Source organism: Oxyura jamaicensis, chromosome Z (genome assembly GCF_011077185.1).
Source record: "Oxyura jamaicensis isolate SHBP4307 breed ruddy duck chromosome Z, BPBGC_Ojam_1.0, whole genome shotgun sequence".
NCBI classification, from domain to species: Eukaryota; Metazoa; Chordata; class Aves; order Anseriformes; family Anatidae; genus Oxyura; species Oxyura jamaicensis.
In genome coordinates this window covers 23,841,004-23,856,624 of record NC_048926.1, presented here as the reverse complement: position 1 = coordinate 23,856,624, position 15,621 = coordinate 23,841,004, and the positions used below count along the sequence as shown (strand labels likewise).

The 15,621-nt window shown below is 39.5% G+C and overlaps 1 protein-coding gene across 4 annotated transcripts in view; it reads right to left on the bottom strand.

Moving 5' to 3' along the window:
* Positions 1–10,859: 10,859 nt before the first annotated feature.
* The window catches only part of PIK3R1 (phosphoinositide-3-kinase regulatory subunit 1), a 54,486-nt gene continuing 49,724 nt past the window's right edge, over positions 10,860–15,621 (bottom strand). For 3 of the 4 annotated variants that reach the window (XM_035309074.1, XM_035309075.1, XM_035309077.1), the window contains one exon: positions 10,860–15,517. In XM_035309074.1, the coding sequence (XP_035164965.1) occupies positions 15,328–15,517 (190 nt within the window). In that variant the 3' untranslated portion in view covers positions 10,860–15,327. The remainder of the gene's footprint in view (positions 15,518–15,621) is intronic. The other variant, XM_035309076.1, reaches the window with a different exon arrangement.

The following is a 15,621-nucleotide window of genomic DNA, read 5'->3' as shown; positions in this document are numbered from 1 at the left end:
TTTCAACAGGGATGCAGAACCCATTTAGATTTCAGCTGTGAACATGTTTAATCTTGTTTAAAACTGAGCCTCTTAGAATGTCTATGCAAAAGCTGGGAAATACTAGAAATTAAGCTTCTGTTTACTTTTGAAGCAAAAGATCATAAGATCACAGTAAGAATATCCCCTTATTTGTTTGTGTTGACAAATACTTACTGTAATTTTAGTACATGTAGCTATGGTGCTGTTCACCCCAGAGTTTAAATGTGAGGCTCACATCCTCCTGTGGAGATGGAATTCTGCCAGATTGTCTAAAACTTTTATTAGATCAGTCATGAGATCTGGGACACTTAAAAAATAGAAAAATTATATACATGAAGCATGAGTTAGAATCAAAATTCTGGAAAAAAGCCAAAGCAAAACAACACCCCATGTTTTTGAAGGCAGGAGCCTAAATAGGGATGTGGAGCTGACCATTGCAGCTGAAGCTGTAATAAGACTAATCCTCAAATCCTTAACAAATTTGGAATTCAGATCTGAATTATTTCAATAACCTTTTTTTTTTTTTTTTTTTTTTTTTTTTTTTTAGATGCTCTTATAGTTCCCTTAATAATAGCTTCCTTGGTTATCATTGCTTCCATTCTCAAAAAGCACAATAAAACACAATATAAAAGCACAGGAAAGGTGGTATATATATTGAATCAGTAGTAAATGTGTCTTAATACCTATCTGCAGCTATGACCTGTAGCAGATTATTTGAAAATGAGTATAAAGTGTACACTAGCACTTGTCTTGACAGTATTTCAGCTTTCAGCTAGCCACCGTTTAAGGATTTCACTGCCTGGCAGTTGTAGCAGCATTGTTTGCTCAGTACTCCTAATGGATCTGTTTGCCGTGAATTTGTCTAATCAATCATTGGTGTTCACAGTTCCCTGGGTCAAAGAATTTCATAGTTCAGCTATGTATTCGTATTCATTTGTTTTAAACCAACCACCCCTTAAGTCGGTTTGATACCCGTGGACCTTGTGTTTTGAAAAGCAGTAACTAAACTTTCTGTTTGCCTTCTCTGGCTTTCAGAAGCAGTTGTACTTCTGTCACTCCTCCTCATCATCCTCTTCTAAAGTATCGCAGTCCAGCTAATGCCCTACTCTGTGAAGCCAGCACACACCTTCAGCCACCTTTTTCATCCTTTTTTGGTCGCTTTACTGCTTTTCAAGACGAGGGAGACCACAACCACACATAGTCTAAGATTTCCACTACACTGAAACAGCCTAGTTGCTTACTAAATTCTGAATCACTCTTCTTTGGGCTGGGTGTTATAAAAGGGCTTCTCACAGATTGTTGTGTGGCAAAGCAACAGGCTGAGGCATGAACCTCCATTGCCAACATGAGAAAAATAGGTAGGTACAGGACTTCTATGCTGCAGCAGTAGCAGTTAGTGACTTGTCCTATATACCTGTCTACAGTTAAAAAAGAAAGAAAGAAAGAAAAAAACCCAGCCCTTTATACACTGCAGTTTTAGAAGAGGAAATGTACACCTCCCTTCGCCCTTACCACTAAAGAAGAAACTGCTTCCTCCCTGCTGACTCCCAGCTGTCTGCACAATGAAACAGCAACAGAAAGAGATGAACCTTCCTGATTCAGGTGACCATCACAAGCATATCTTTTCTTCATTTCTCCAGACTGGGTGAATGTGCTTTCATATCAACTATTTGTCCTACCCTGAAAGTGACTGCTGATGACAAGGCAATCATCCGGTCAGTTTGCACTGTGCCTCATTGCGCCGAGCTGATTTTTTAGACAGGCAAATGAACACGCAGAATAATGTTAAACAAAACAAAACAAAACAAAAAAACCCTCCCCAAACCCAAAAGCTAAGGACATCCCTGTGAGAACAATATTTAATCAAAGTTTATAGCTCAGATACAATGGACAAAGAGATCAAGAAACTCAGGCATCTGTAAGAATTGTCAGGCTCTCTAACTGGGAGATGCAAGTTCTATTTTCCACTGCAAGTACCATTCAGATGCACTGGGTGCATGCAGTCAGACACACAAAGGGAACACATTTCTATGTCACCAGTACAAAAACCCTCCATGGGAGCTTGTGGCAGCACAATTAAATGAGGCTTATAATTTACACTTTCTCACTTACAAATGCAATATCATCAGTACTAGATAAATTATTGAAAAAGTTGTCAAATAAATTGCCTCATGGATATGATCACCATTTTGCTGGTTGAACAGCATTTAAACAGCTGTTTCTTCAGTGCCCTCCAAAAGGGACTATTTGAGAGAAGTTTTAATGTGACTCTTCTTTCACTTAACTTCCTTTAATGTATATCCTTGGTATAATTCTATTACGCTCTCAGGATTTTTATGCTTTACTTCTGCTCCCATGTAAATGATAGGAGAAAACTCTCTTATTCTGGGCTATGTATGCCTTCAAGACTAGGAGGCCAGAACAGTGATTTCTGTTCATTTGCATTTAATAAGATTGGTAAAAAAAAAGCAGAAACAATTTTAAGATATTTTAGCTTAGCAAGTAGGGGTGGGCTAATCAGTGAGTGGCAAACCTGAATGCCAGCCAAGTCTATCCATAGGAACTGGAGATAATTCTGGTGAGATTCTTGTGCTGGGATTAGATGAGTCAGTGAATTTAAAGAGATTTTAGGTATATGCTGCCCCATCATGTATATTAGTCCATTTCTAGTTCACATGAATCTGTACTGGGGTTGGAGCATGCTGGAAGGGGGGGGGGGGCAAGGCGAATGAAACAGAAGGCCCAAGGGTCTTTCTTTTCTGTTTTGCAACTTCCAATCAGTTAAAAGTCAATTATGCTATGGCATGTTTTTAGAGACATAAAAGCTTCTAATACATTTGTTAGCATTTTCATTGCTGCTGTATTCAAATGCTCCTTTTTTTCTGATCCAAAAGGCTAGGCAATACTGAACTTTTCAGTAAAAATGAGCCAAAATAAAAGTGAAGATCTAACATACCTTTGAGATCTGGGTGGATAAAGTACAGTTATGAAAACACCAGTCCAGCCTGGTTTTTGTGTTACAGTCAGATCTGGATGGGTTTGGTTTCCTGTTCTGTTTTTAAGTTGCATCTGTTCAAAGCAAAGTCTGTGATTTCTGTAAATGCATGAGAGGGTTTCTCATGCCTGAAAATCCTCCCAGACTTTGGTCTTTTAGAATCCCAAGCCAGACTCACATCACAGACCAATTAGGCCTTGAAAGGTGAGTGTTCACCTAAAAGTAGTCCTGATCTAGATGTTACATCTTCAGCTGTAATACTCAGTAAAGGACCAAGAAATCAAACTGCTTAGAGGAAAAACAACACTATCTTTTACTGCTACACAATTACCTATCTCAGCTTAAGTTTGTTCCGTTTTCAAGAAGCTTGATGCTGTGTACATGGGTTAACCATTGAAGTAAGGATGTGAACTCAGTCTTCACTTGCTTCTGGTGAGTACCGTAATGACTGGGCTTACTAAATTTTATTTATTTATTTATTTTTAATCTCAGTGAATATTTTTTTCCTACAGAGTCAAACCACCAGCGGATTGAAGCTAATTTGTTAGTCAGGTGGAGAAAGCATTCACCGAGGATGCCTAACGTCTGACTTTAGCCAGTGCTCAATGGAGAGTCTCCTAAAGCTCACATATGCTAAGCGACAGCAAGCATGATCACTGTTGGCCAACGTGCTCTATTAGAAGGAAAATTGAGTCCTGTCTTTCATTTTGAACACTGAAGAAGGTCTACTGAAATGATGATTCTTGTCAGGGTTTCATATCAAACAAACAAGTCAGGGTTTTTAAGGAGAACTGTCCTTGCTGAACTATCCTTGATCAACCATAGTATGGGCATGCTGAGCCTTACATTCCTGTCCTCTTTCAAGGGCCAAGATTAGATTATTTGTTAGGAATGGATGGAGAATGACAGTACCCCATTGCAGAGTGGGCCATTTATCTGACAGAGGAATGTAGCTATGTATTATCAAGTGTGTCAGTACTAACAAATACACCAATAACTTTGTACTGATAAAGATGCTGGGCTGGAAAATTAGGCTCTTAATGATCTGTAGAGCAAAATTAAAAAGATAAATAAATCCAAGGTTTTAGATGACTGTTTGAATAGAAAAGCTAATCATTAACAATGTTGTCATATTTCTGCACCTTGTCTCCTTCCCTTTGCATTCACATAGGAGTCTGATCCTCTGAAAACTGGCAGCTCAGGAAAATGTTGGAAGAAAAGCTTTTTTTTTTTTTCTTTTTTTTTTTTTTTTTTTTTTTTTTCTTCTTTTTTTTTCCAACATATCTCACCACAGTCCTTCTCTCTCAGTGGGAGCCAGTTCTCAAAACTCCAGAGCCAGGTTTGCTTCAGAAACTACAGAGGTGAAAGCTTGCAGAGAGACATCAGATATAAAGTATCTGCTGGGACTGATAGCCACAGGTACCCATTATTTTTTGGTGGGGAGCCTACAGTCAGCTAGTTCAGCTCCATGACTGCAGAGATAGAGCTGACATTAACAAAAAAAATCAGAAGAAGCCATCTGCCTAGTTTCTTTTGATTTTTTTTTTTTTTTTTTTTTTAAATCTAAAAAGTTTTGAAGGTAGCAGCACAAAGAAGAAACCATATCTATATATTTTTTTTTTCATAGACTTGGGTATGCATAATGCAAGGGCTACATACATATTGCCAAATCAAACAGTACTTTTTTGAGTTTCTGAGTTTGAGAATGTTCTTCAGGTGTGTTCTGATTGCGTACAAGGGCAAAAGTTAACTACTATGTTCCCTTGCAGCCTCACTGCCACAGAACACAACCTAAGGTGTCTGTGCATGTGCATGGGGGGAACAGCTTTGGTTTGCTTTGGCTAGTTCCCCTGTGAGTGAAATATTAAGATTTGAATACAGTCAAAAAGACACTACTCTGCTTTTGCTTGGAGATGAACCAAGAAAACCTGATTTAGAAATTCCAGACACTTGCAAGAAGGATGAGACACAGTGGTAGAGTTGTGGTAGATTCACTTTCCAAGATCTAGAATATCTTTTCTGGGAAACTCCTACAGCAGTCAGTTTTACTTGCACAGCATGGTTACTTTACAGAAGCATGGATTTCCTAGGCTTCTTACAAAGCCTGGGGCAGTTGCCACGTTTCACCAATTTTACACCATTTTTACACTTTTTTTTTTTTTTTTTTCAGTTTTTCACTAATTTTACACTATTTTCAATGGACAAATAAAATTTGAAGGGTAATGGGAAGGGTAGCGTTTTGAAATTCGGACTGTTCATTGGTGCAGCCTGGCTAAGAAGCTGACTATATACTCAAGTAGTCAGCTTGTTTTCAGAGCCAAGGCCACGTTACTGGCTGCGTTTAGCCATGTAATGCTAAGCACGCCCACGTGCGCCCACAGATCCTGTGGTCGCAGTGTCTGCAGCGTAGATATGATGAGGGAGCATGTGAGTTCACATTGCTATAGATGTTCTAAAAAGCAAGGGGGAAAAACCAGGTATTTGAGTTGCCACAGCTACCACATTCCCCAGTTATAATCAATAAAAGGAGCTCTCATGAAGCGTCATGTTGGAGAGTGTGCTCTTCTCCATGTGACAGTGAAAGGAAGATTCTTGTGAAAACAAGTTATTACCAGGACATTAATAACAATTCCCTTCCCTCTTCTGAAATCAGCTATTTTGAACCAGCGTTACTGAGAAACTGTTACACAGAGCAAGCCAAGAACATGCACAAGTGCCTGAGTGCCTTGCTCTAACAGACAACAGCGTGAGCCCAGCCCCTGGCCGCACCCTGCTGGAAGCCCATGTGGCCCAGCCAGATAAGAGGCATTTTCTCCAAGGCAAGGTTTTGGTTGGCTGTGCCTGCCAGGAATACTGTGGGAAATTGACCATGACAAGATTTTGGTTTCAGTAACAGTGTTAGTAATGAGACACATCAAGACATTTTGAAACAGCAGCGTCATTTAGTTGTGTGTCTTTGTGCACCAGTTGGCATTTTTTAAATCACTTTATTCTCTCTCTCCCTCTGAAATACTCACAGCCCCACAGGAAGGTGGATGTGTAGACGTATTCACCTGCCAGCTCAGTCTTCCTCATGTAGGATTGTTCTCTTGTCCAGAAACCTTAAGTGCTTACCATAAACAGGTGCAATGCTGTGAACTCATTCTGAGGGTCTTGTTCACATGTCCTGAGGACTCTTGGTGCTCATGGGTTTCCTGACAATCCAGGACTTTCTTGTTTACATTGCCTGTTATCAGTAGAACAACAACAGTTTGCATAACAGCTTCTCCTCTTTCATCTCAAGTCTCCTGAAGCTTCTTTCCCAAATGTTGTTCCTGCCTCAGAACGTAATCCCACACGTCAATGCACCTGCTGAAACCCATGGGGCTCTGCAAGGCCAGGTCTCCCATTTCACTGGATGGGGACACTCTCTATGCCAGAACTTCCTTGGCAGATCATTTGCTGATGAAAGGTTCGGTTTAACTGAACTGGGGCATGCATACATGTAGTGCTACAGCTAAAAAAAAACCATAGGGCCTGCCGTCTTCTCCATTTTTCGATATAGTAGATGAATGGGGAATCCCACCAGCTCTCCTGCCTTGCTGAAGAGCTCAGCGAGCCTGGGAAGTAACTTCCCTGAAGTCATTCCTATCTTAGTTTTCTTGTCAAAATATCCCACCCTGTGATCCTGGCTGTGGATCAAGTGGAAGGAAAGATCGTCAAGTTCCAAAAGTTTCCCCTGGATAAGAAAGGAAATGCAAATGTGGTGACTAACAAACTGATCTCACTTGGAAAAATCAGCAGCATCTCCATCCATGCCTTTTCAGCTGATCACATGGCTGGCAAGAGATCAAATGATTCCCCAGAAGATAGGTCTATGGCTTTCAGGCAGACCGGAGGTTGGTTGGGCCTGAGGGTGCCGAGGGCAGGCCTCAGTAAGCCAGACCTCAGGCAGTGTCAGGGCTTGCTCTGGATCTGGCAGAGAAGTATCCTGGCATTACTCCTCATCCACCTTCCTCTGTGTGAAACCCAGCAGTAGGGAGGATGCTGCCCAGCATGGTTTTGACCCTGTTGCCTTCACAATTATTATGGAAGACCCTAATTCTGCAAACCAACTGAACTTCTCATCCCAAATTAATTGTTCCTTATCATTACGCCTAAGAGCAGAAGATACCACAGCTGGTACTGGAAAGATTGAAACTGAACTGCCTATCAGCAGAGAAGATAGTGAGTTCATCTAACTTTAGCCTCCAAGCTGCATCTCTCACGTCAGCCATTTGCCTGGGCTCCCCCTCCAGTCAATGGAGTGACTCCAGCGCATGATTCACCACAGCCTAAGAATAGAGCCTGAGGTAGGTGGGGTGAATCACCCTTGGGAATTGCCTGTCTCTTTCTGTGAAGAGAGCTTTGCCAGATGGCTTTGATGACAAGTCTTTCTTTTAGGTGCTTAAAATGAGAGATGAATCCCACCTCAAAATGTTCAGCCTCCATGCCTTCCTGACACAGAGAAGAGCCAGAGGGAGAACTGCAAGTTGCATGAGCATGCAAATTTACCACTGTTTTTAGGTGGCAGCCTTCACCCCACAGAAAAATAATCCTGCATGTATTTGAAAGGGAAGGCAAAAGGCATCTGTGCCCCAGCACAGTGCAGTTGGGATCCTGCCCAGAGGATATGGTGAGAGGCACAAGGCTGTTTCCTTCGCCTCTGCCTTCTAGTATGGCGTGGCTGGGCTACAGCTGCTGGACTTGCATTCCTATCATATTTTAATATGCTCTCTCAGGTCTTTACTTCCATCCAGCTTCACAATGTACAAGCTGCTAAAAGCTGCTTTACTTGGCTTTTAGATTGATAAAGCAATAGGCCAGAGGGCACAATGAAAGGCATCATTGCACTGAAGGCATCGAAGCACTCGACCGGTAAGTGTGGTGTACCACCCTGCCACACAAACCAGCCATACATTTCCCTTCAGACAGGTCATGAAATGTGGACTCAGCGTGGCTCTTCTACCCAGCACCTTGTAGAGAAATCAAGTACGTAGGGTGGCTGCCAAATGAAGAAAAGAGGGAAGAAGGATTAATCTAACTAGAACCTTTCACAGAACATTTGTTTTACACCAAGAACAAGATTTGTGGGAAAAAAAAAAAAAAAAAAAAGTAAACTGGGTAAGGAAATAAACATTTATGGAAGAAGAAATGTCCTCAGGAGTGAATTCATTATGTTTTTTCTCAGGCTAGAGTTTTCTAAGGATTTAGGAATACCAGACATATGAAAGTGAAATAAGTGAAATCATCATCTGACAACTATATTCGTGCCTGGTTTTGTCAATATTGTTTGTTCAAGGACCTAAGAACAGGAGGTTTTAAATCCTTTTGTGTGTTACCTGTTAAATTTTTCTTCTATCAATATTTGCACATGTTTAAATTGGTGGCTTAAACTCCTTTCTTAGTATGCAAGGGTGATTTCTTCATGCTAGAAAGAATGGAGTGAGAAGATAATTCATGTAATAGTATTCAGGTAGGGAATAGAGCCTGGCACAGCTGTGGATAAAAACGCTGCTTTTTCAAAGAATTATCAGGACGTTTCTGGTCATCTGATTGCTGTTCAGAGGTTAAAGTGCTGGTCCCCACAAAGATTATCCAAAGTTTGAATAGCTGCTGATTGATTGATACCTGTTTACCCAAAAAGTCCCTACAAAGCTTCTATTTTTGGTGGTCTATGTATTTGAGGACATAGGTCCTCAGCGAGACTTAAAAAAAAAAAAAAGAAAAAAAAAGAAAAAAAAGAAGGACACACCAGAACCATGTTCTCAGCACAGCTCCCACAGCTAATGCTTTTTCTTGTTTCAGATGCATTAAGGAAAAGCTCTGTGCCTTTTGTACAACCCAGGTCTGACTGGAAAGTGTGTCTGACTCCATGTCCCTGCAGGCAAAGCAGAATTAGTTGTTTTTTGCCTCATTTCAAGCCTGTGGTGTGGGCAGGACCTCACCATTTACAATTTCCCTAGTTTCCACGCTCTAAACAAGGGCCCCTGCAGAGGTGCTGGCCTTGTTGCCATGCTGGCTGGGGCCAGTCTCAGCTTTGGATGAGCAGAACATGGAGGGGAGGAAACGGAAGGGGGCCGCCACATCTCCTGGGTAGAGGCAGAGGTGGCTCTGTTTGGTCTTGGTGGGACATTGGCTACTGTACTGAGTGTTAGGTGTCTCTGAACTATCATCCTCTCCAGGAACATGCTAATACACCCCATGGCCCTCAGGGTCCCTCAGAGGACTCCTGAAAACCAGAGGGGCCCTTCCTGCGTGGGTGTAAAGGAGGGCCTCCATTCTGGGTAGCCCTCAAGGCACAGCAAGGCCTTGCCAGCCATTTTGTGCCTGGCTCCCCACTGGCAGCTGAGGGGTGCCAGCACTTGTCGTGTGTTCCACCACTGTGGGGAGGGGGCATTGCCTGTCCCTTTAGAGGGGCTTGTAATAGCTCACAGTAAGAAGTCTAAAATTTCCTCTTCCATTTTGACTCAAAGGGGCCCGTGAGAAGTTACTTATGCACAGGACTTCACGTGAGTCAAGCGGTTCCACGAGAAAAAGGGGATGAAAAGTATTCCTCAACCTTAAAAAAAAAAATCACCCACATGTAGCTGCAGATAGATTCAAGCAGTTTTTCACATTCCTTATGAAAAATGGCCATCGAGCCTCAGGAAGAAAGCAGAGAGAAAAAGTAGGAGTGTGTTTGTCTGCAGACAACAAAAATAGAATGACATTTTTGCAAACTATTTTTTTCCAGTCTGCCAAGTGTGATTTCTATACAATGTATGATACAGGCCAGAAAGGCGCTGGTCCGTGGATTTCTGCAGATTATGATCAATCAATCATAATTTCTCTCAGTAGCTGATGATGGAAGATGTGTGATTCATGACCGTAACTGTATTTTTAGATGTAGACCTCTCTGGCTACAGGACCTTGTGTTGCTTAGCATATGCCCCGAGAGCAGGACCGAGATAAACGTGGTGTCTGTTTAAAATAATCAGCTTACTAATTGAGAAGAACTGCAATGCATATGGTAATCAGAAATCTAACCCCACTTTCTATCAAGTGAACTAAAAATATCGTAATAGTCTTTAGTCTGTGCTTCTTTTAAGAAACTGTAAGGCCAGTGATGATGTAATTTTTAGTAATTACTTCAAGCCTGTGGTACCTGGGTACCTCAGTCTGGGTGTATTATGTGACAATAGCGAGAACACATGGGCAGATTTTGGAATGGAAGCCTTGTGAACAGGAATCACTTTCTGCTTTTAGAGGGACTGGCTGGCTTCCTTGGAGGACCTCTCCTGAGGCAAGATACGGACTTGCCAGAAACATTAAAATACTGTATGCCAACAATGAGTGAAGGAAGACAATGCTCGGAATCAGCCTTGCCCGATCAGCCTCTCCATTCTCCCACTTCGTCATTGTTACCTTGGTTTTCACTGTCAGGGGTAGTCATGAAACTGGTAAATTACCTCTGGCTACAAAGGTTGACAGGCTGGCTTCATGGAAATCAATGACAAAACTCATTCTAATTTCAGATGGAACAGCGCTTCATCTGTGGTATAAAACACAGATGCACTGCTTTTGCAAGAGTATAAGATTAGCAGAACTGTCATTTTGGCATTATTTGGTACAAGAGTATTTTGGAGCTAGTCAGCTACTTCATTCAGTTCAATCCCTAGGATGGCTGAGAGTAAGCTGAAATCATTTTCTCCCTAGTTCCCTCTAATAATAAGAACACTTGGGTCTCATTTTCAAAGTAGTTCACATATAGAGACAGGAAGTATCAGCAAAGGATTCTGGTAAATGGACATCTCCGTCCTCACTGAAGCCTCAGAAACTGAAATGCAGTTTCAAAACAACCTTTATTCTGCTTGAAGACTTATTACAATTTTTAAAGCAACTTAAAAACAAGACACAGCTCCATCAACTCTATAGCTTGAACAAAATTCCAAGGAGGCAAGTTTTCACTGTTGCCTTGTGAAGGCAATTTACAACCCACTTTACCCTCCACCTCCTCAAAGACCATTTTAAAACAAAGTAATCTTAATGTTTTAAAGACATTTAACAGAACAGAGCTTTATTTTTAAAAACAATAATAATAATAAAAAAAAATAGCAGCATCTTGGGCAGCTAATGCAGTCTCATTAGGACAAGTGCAATGTAACGTTACCCACTCCTCCAGTCCAGTTTAGTTTTCCACTGCAGTAAATACAACATGATTCTACATAAAATGTTGCATTTTGGAACCTTGTCCTATGGGAGGCATTGTGCTTTGTGCTGCCCATTTCTAAAGTGACCCTGAAAAAAATACTATCAGGATTCACTTTCCCAACTTAATACCATGCATAGCAAAAGCATTGTGTGAAAATCGGCAGAAGTTTTCCCCATTAGAAGCATTTGCATGTTTTCCCAAGCATTATTATTTCATTGCCAATTACAAGACAAAGCCATTTCTTTACTACAGAACAGTTGACACCAAATAGAAAATTTTAAGATTTGGTTTTACAGTTTGATAAGATTTTTTTAGATAAATGAACCATACAGACAAGCTTTTTTTTTTTTTTTTTTTTTTTTTTTTTTTTTTTTTTTTAGAAAAAAAAAACAACAACAACACAGAAACTCAGTCTTCTAACTGTATTTGGAAACATGCTGCACCCACAAAGGTCTAGTGCATGTGTGTGTCTTTACACAAAATTAATAACATCACTTACTGAATTCAGCAAAATGATCACGTTTGGTGAAAATGCACCTATACTGAGATCTATTCATACATAAACACAGCAAGTGTGTGCGCATATGCACTGATGCACACATGAATATCCCCAAAACTGGAAATCCCAATTTCAACTTACGGAAATCAGAAGCTCCTAATTTTCCCTGTGGGTGTTGGTTCTCTGTGTTATGCCTCATACTTTACAAAAGCCTTGCAAAAGTGCTGCTGCAGTGCAGCATAACTCAGGGATTTAAAATAAAAAAAATTCCCCAAACCAAAAAAACATACCAAAACAATTCCCACCCTTGAATCATATTAGGTGGAAAAAAGTATACATCAATAGAAACACAGAAAAGCATTGCGTTTCTTCAGTTATATCCACATGCTTTTTTTTCTGTATATATTAGTCTGTTTGAGATCAAATCAAAACTGGAGTGAACTATATGGTACATTAAGGACAAACAACTCTGCAGTGAATAGGGCCTTTGGCAGGATGCAGCTCTGTGCATTAAGGAGGGAGGGAAATGCAGAGGCCACACAATACCCAGGTACCAAAGAAACCCCACTCATGCCCACTTTGGGGGCGTAAGTGATCCTTGTGAATTGCACAGACCCTGTGTAGGCAGAACTTCCCCTAACGAAGCCCTAAAAGCATTTATCCCCATAACATAGTGCTTATTTCTCATTGTTGCTTGTGCAATAAAAGCAAGTGCCAAATTTGCACGCACACTATTTTTTCTCTGCTACAACCACAGATGAAGTGAAGTAGTACAGCACAACAGGACCAAATGATATCCCTTACTGGGCTGGGCATGCTAAGGATATGGCCCACTGACATAGCAGAGGTTTTCTTAATATGAGGAAAATTAGATCCAAATGCCTTAACTATGATGAAATTTCTTGAGAAATATTAAGTGAAAACATCCATTCAGATTACATATATTTTGCTTATAGAGAAAAAAAATACGATTTTACTCTTAAAGTATTTAACATTCAAAAATTAATATATGTCTGAAGAATACCTTGGATTGCTACAAGTGTTAAATTGTTGTATATTGAGCTAATTTGTAATGTCAAGCCCAGTAGTATGACTGTCATGCTAGAGTAATTGTTGCTTTTCATAGTAAAAACCAGTTATTGTAAAACCAAATTTAAATGGTCCTATTCTGAGAGGCCTGAAAGAAGGGTGGAATGAGGAATGGAAGGGATGAAGACTAAACTTCTATTTAGAAAATAAAAAATCGGAATAATTTTGAAAATGATGACTATCCTGAAACATTTATGTTGGTTGTATCTTGTTTCCTGATATAGATTCTAGAGAGAAAATACATCTATAGGAAAGCAAAGACAACCCACCAAAAAAAGCACAAAATCCACATAATTAAAAAAAAAAAAAAAAAAAAAAAAGCTTTACAGTCTCAGAAATTAAGGGTTAATGTAAAAATTAAAATATAAAAACTACTGGAGACTGGCAAATTCCTCATTATTTTCAATAGCTTAGTAAGTACTGAATGCTTGGAATCAAAATACGTGTATCTCTAAAGCAGAGTTATTATGAGACAACTCCATGGGACCTACTCTTTTGATTGTGTGTGCAAGTCCTTTAAATAGTAATGGGTTTTCCCTGTGCATCTTTGGGAAAGAATAAATTCATCCTAACTTAGTCAAAACTTGTCCAATATTTATGTGAACTTCATTACTTTATCAATTTGCAATGTACAAATTTCCGCAATGGTCATGGCAAAAAATATATAATAACAATAACCACCGCAAGCCACCCACAGTGAATTGTCCCAGAATTACTAGTAAGTTTGCTTTAGTGGGATTCATGTATTTGTTTCCTTTAAACAAACCATAATTCTGTAATTCTCTAGTGCCTGAAACTATGAAAATGTTCACTTTGATACTCCCTCAATCTACAAACTTATGAAAATAAATCCAAAATATTAACTATGAAAGCCTAATCATTTTTCAGAACAGAGGTTTTCCAGTCTTAGCCTTATGTTGTATCCAATTGTTCTGAGTACAGGTGGGAGATTTCTTTAAAAATACTAGTATGATAAACAAATCCAGGCAACAGTTTAGAGAAACTTCCTTCATATGAAATGAAAATACCTTGACATGCTGACAAAAATTCTGCCACAGTAGGTCAAGATGTCATTTATTTACCATGAAGTGTGGATTCATTCTTGAAATCCAACCTATCTACTCCAGTAGCTAAATTTTCCTGTTTTTCTGCAGTCGTTATCAGAGAAGGATACACAATTTTGCATCTTTCAAATACGAAGACAATCATGACAGAAGTTCAAAATGCTTCAAAAGCAAACATAGCAAGGTACCGTACTCTAAAGGTATCTCTGAAACAATATTGTTGGACTCAATGATATTTTGTAACGTTCATATATTTTTATTGAATAAAGCAGCTTTGAAGCTTATCAGGCACTGCCCAACAAAATATTTAGTCAAAAAAAAAAAAAAAAAAAAAAAACTTTTTAAACTTTGAGCCAGTAGCTCAATATTCTATACAAAGAAAATTGTAAAATATTTCATAGTTTTAATTCTGAAGCCAACTCTTGCTGGCTTCCTGTACATTAAAAAAACAAAAACAAAAACAAAAACAAAAACAACAACAACAACAAAAAAAGAAAACATCAAAAGAATAACAAAAAATAATCATCAAGAAAAGTATTTTCAGGCAAAAGAAAGAAAGAAAAAAGAAGGAAAAAGAAGGCAAGGAAAGAAGAAAGAAAAACAAGCTTAACCTGTAGACATGCTCAAGAGAAGACTACAGCCTAAAGAAAATTCAGTATTGCATAGCATGGTCTAAGAATTCAGCTTTCAGCAAACAGAAGGGGAAAAGAGAAGCAGTTTGGTATTGACAGTTTCCATCAATGATGTTAGTCATCCAATATGTACATTATTAAAGACTGTATGCCATTGAAAGTCCTGTTTTCTTCAGTCTTAAATATATTCTTAAAACAGGATTTTTAAACGTCTAAGCAAAACACTTCCTGGCACTTCACTATTACAATTCCTCCAAACAACATACTGTAACTGAAGTCCTTTTAAAGTGTCCCTTATAAATGAAAGTGCCATTCTGCTACATATCATTCACCAGAAACCAAAAAATCCACAATGCTGTGTGTCTGGATCCACTGAGTGCAGCAACATCAAATCCAAGCCAGGTTGTGACCAAGAAATTCCAATAACCAAATGACAAAGACCTCTTACACCTTTGTGTCTGCAGAATCCAACGTTCTAGCTGGTAAAGCTTCAGAAGTGGTCGTAAACAAGCACCATGGTTAAAGGCCTCTATGTCCCTGCAGGGAGATCAGGTTAGGATTTCTCTCTCTCGTGTTTTTCTTTTCTCAATTAAAAAAAGCACTTCAGATTAGAAACATACGTTCACAGCTTAATACTGTGATCTTTCCAACTGCAGTTGTGAAGGAAAGCTCTAGTCCCATCTGAAGACAGATAGCTTTGATACTGCAGCTCAAATTCTTGAGTAAGGCTGAAAGGAGCCTGCTCTCTCCAGAGGCCTCAATGTTGTCAAATCTTTTCTTTAGAAAAAAACCAAACACCCAGAGTATTACAATCTTCATCGCCTCTGCTGTGCATATACTGGGTAGGCTAGTGTGACATTGAGAGAGTCATTGTGCTGCACGAGTGATGTGTGTTGATAATGTAGCACCAGTTCTTTGAGAGAGTTGTACAAGTTATATGGCTCTGCAAATCCATACCCAGTAGGTGTTTTGTTTATCACACAGTGCTTAACTTCTCCATCCACCCTAAAGAAGAAAAAAAAATAAATCTGTTTTAGTTTGTCAGTACAGTCAAATTAAGCTAGAAAATAAGGTACTGCCAATAAGTCTTAAAATTCTAGTCACTACAT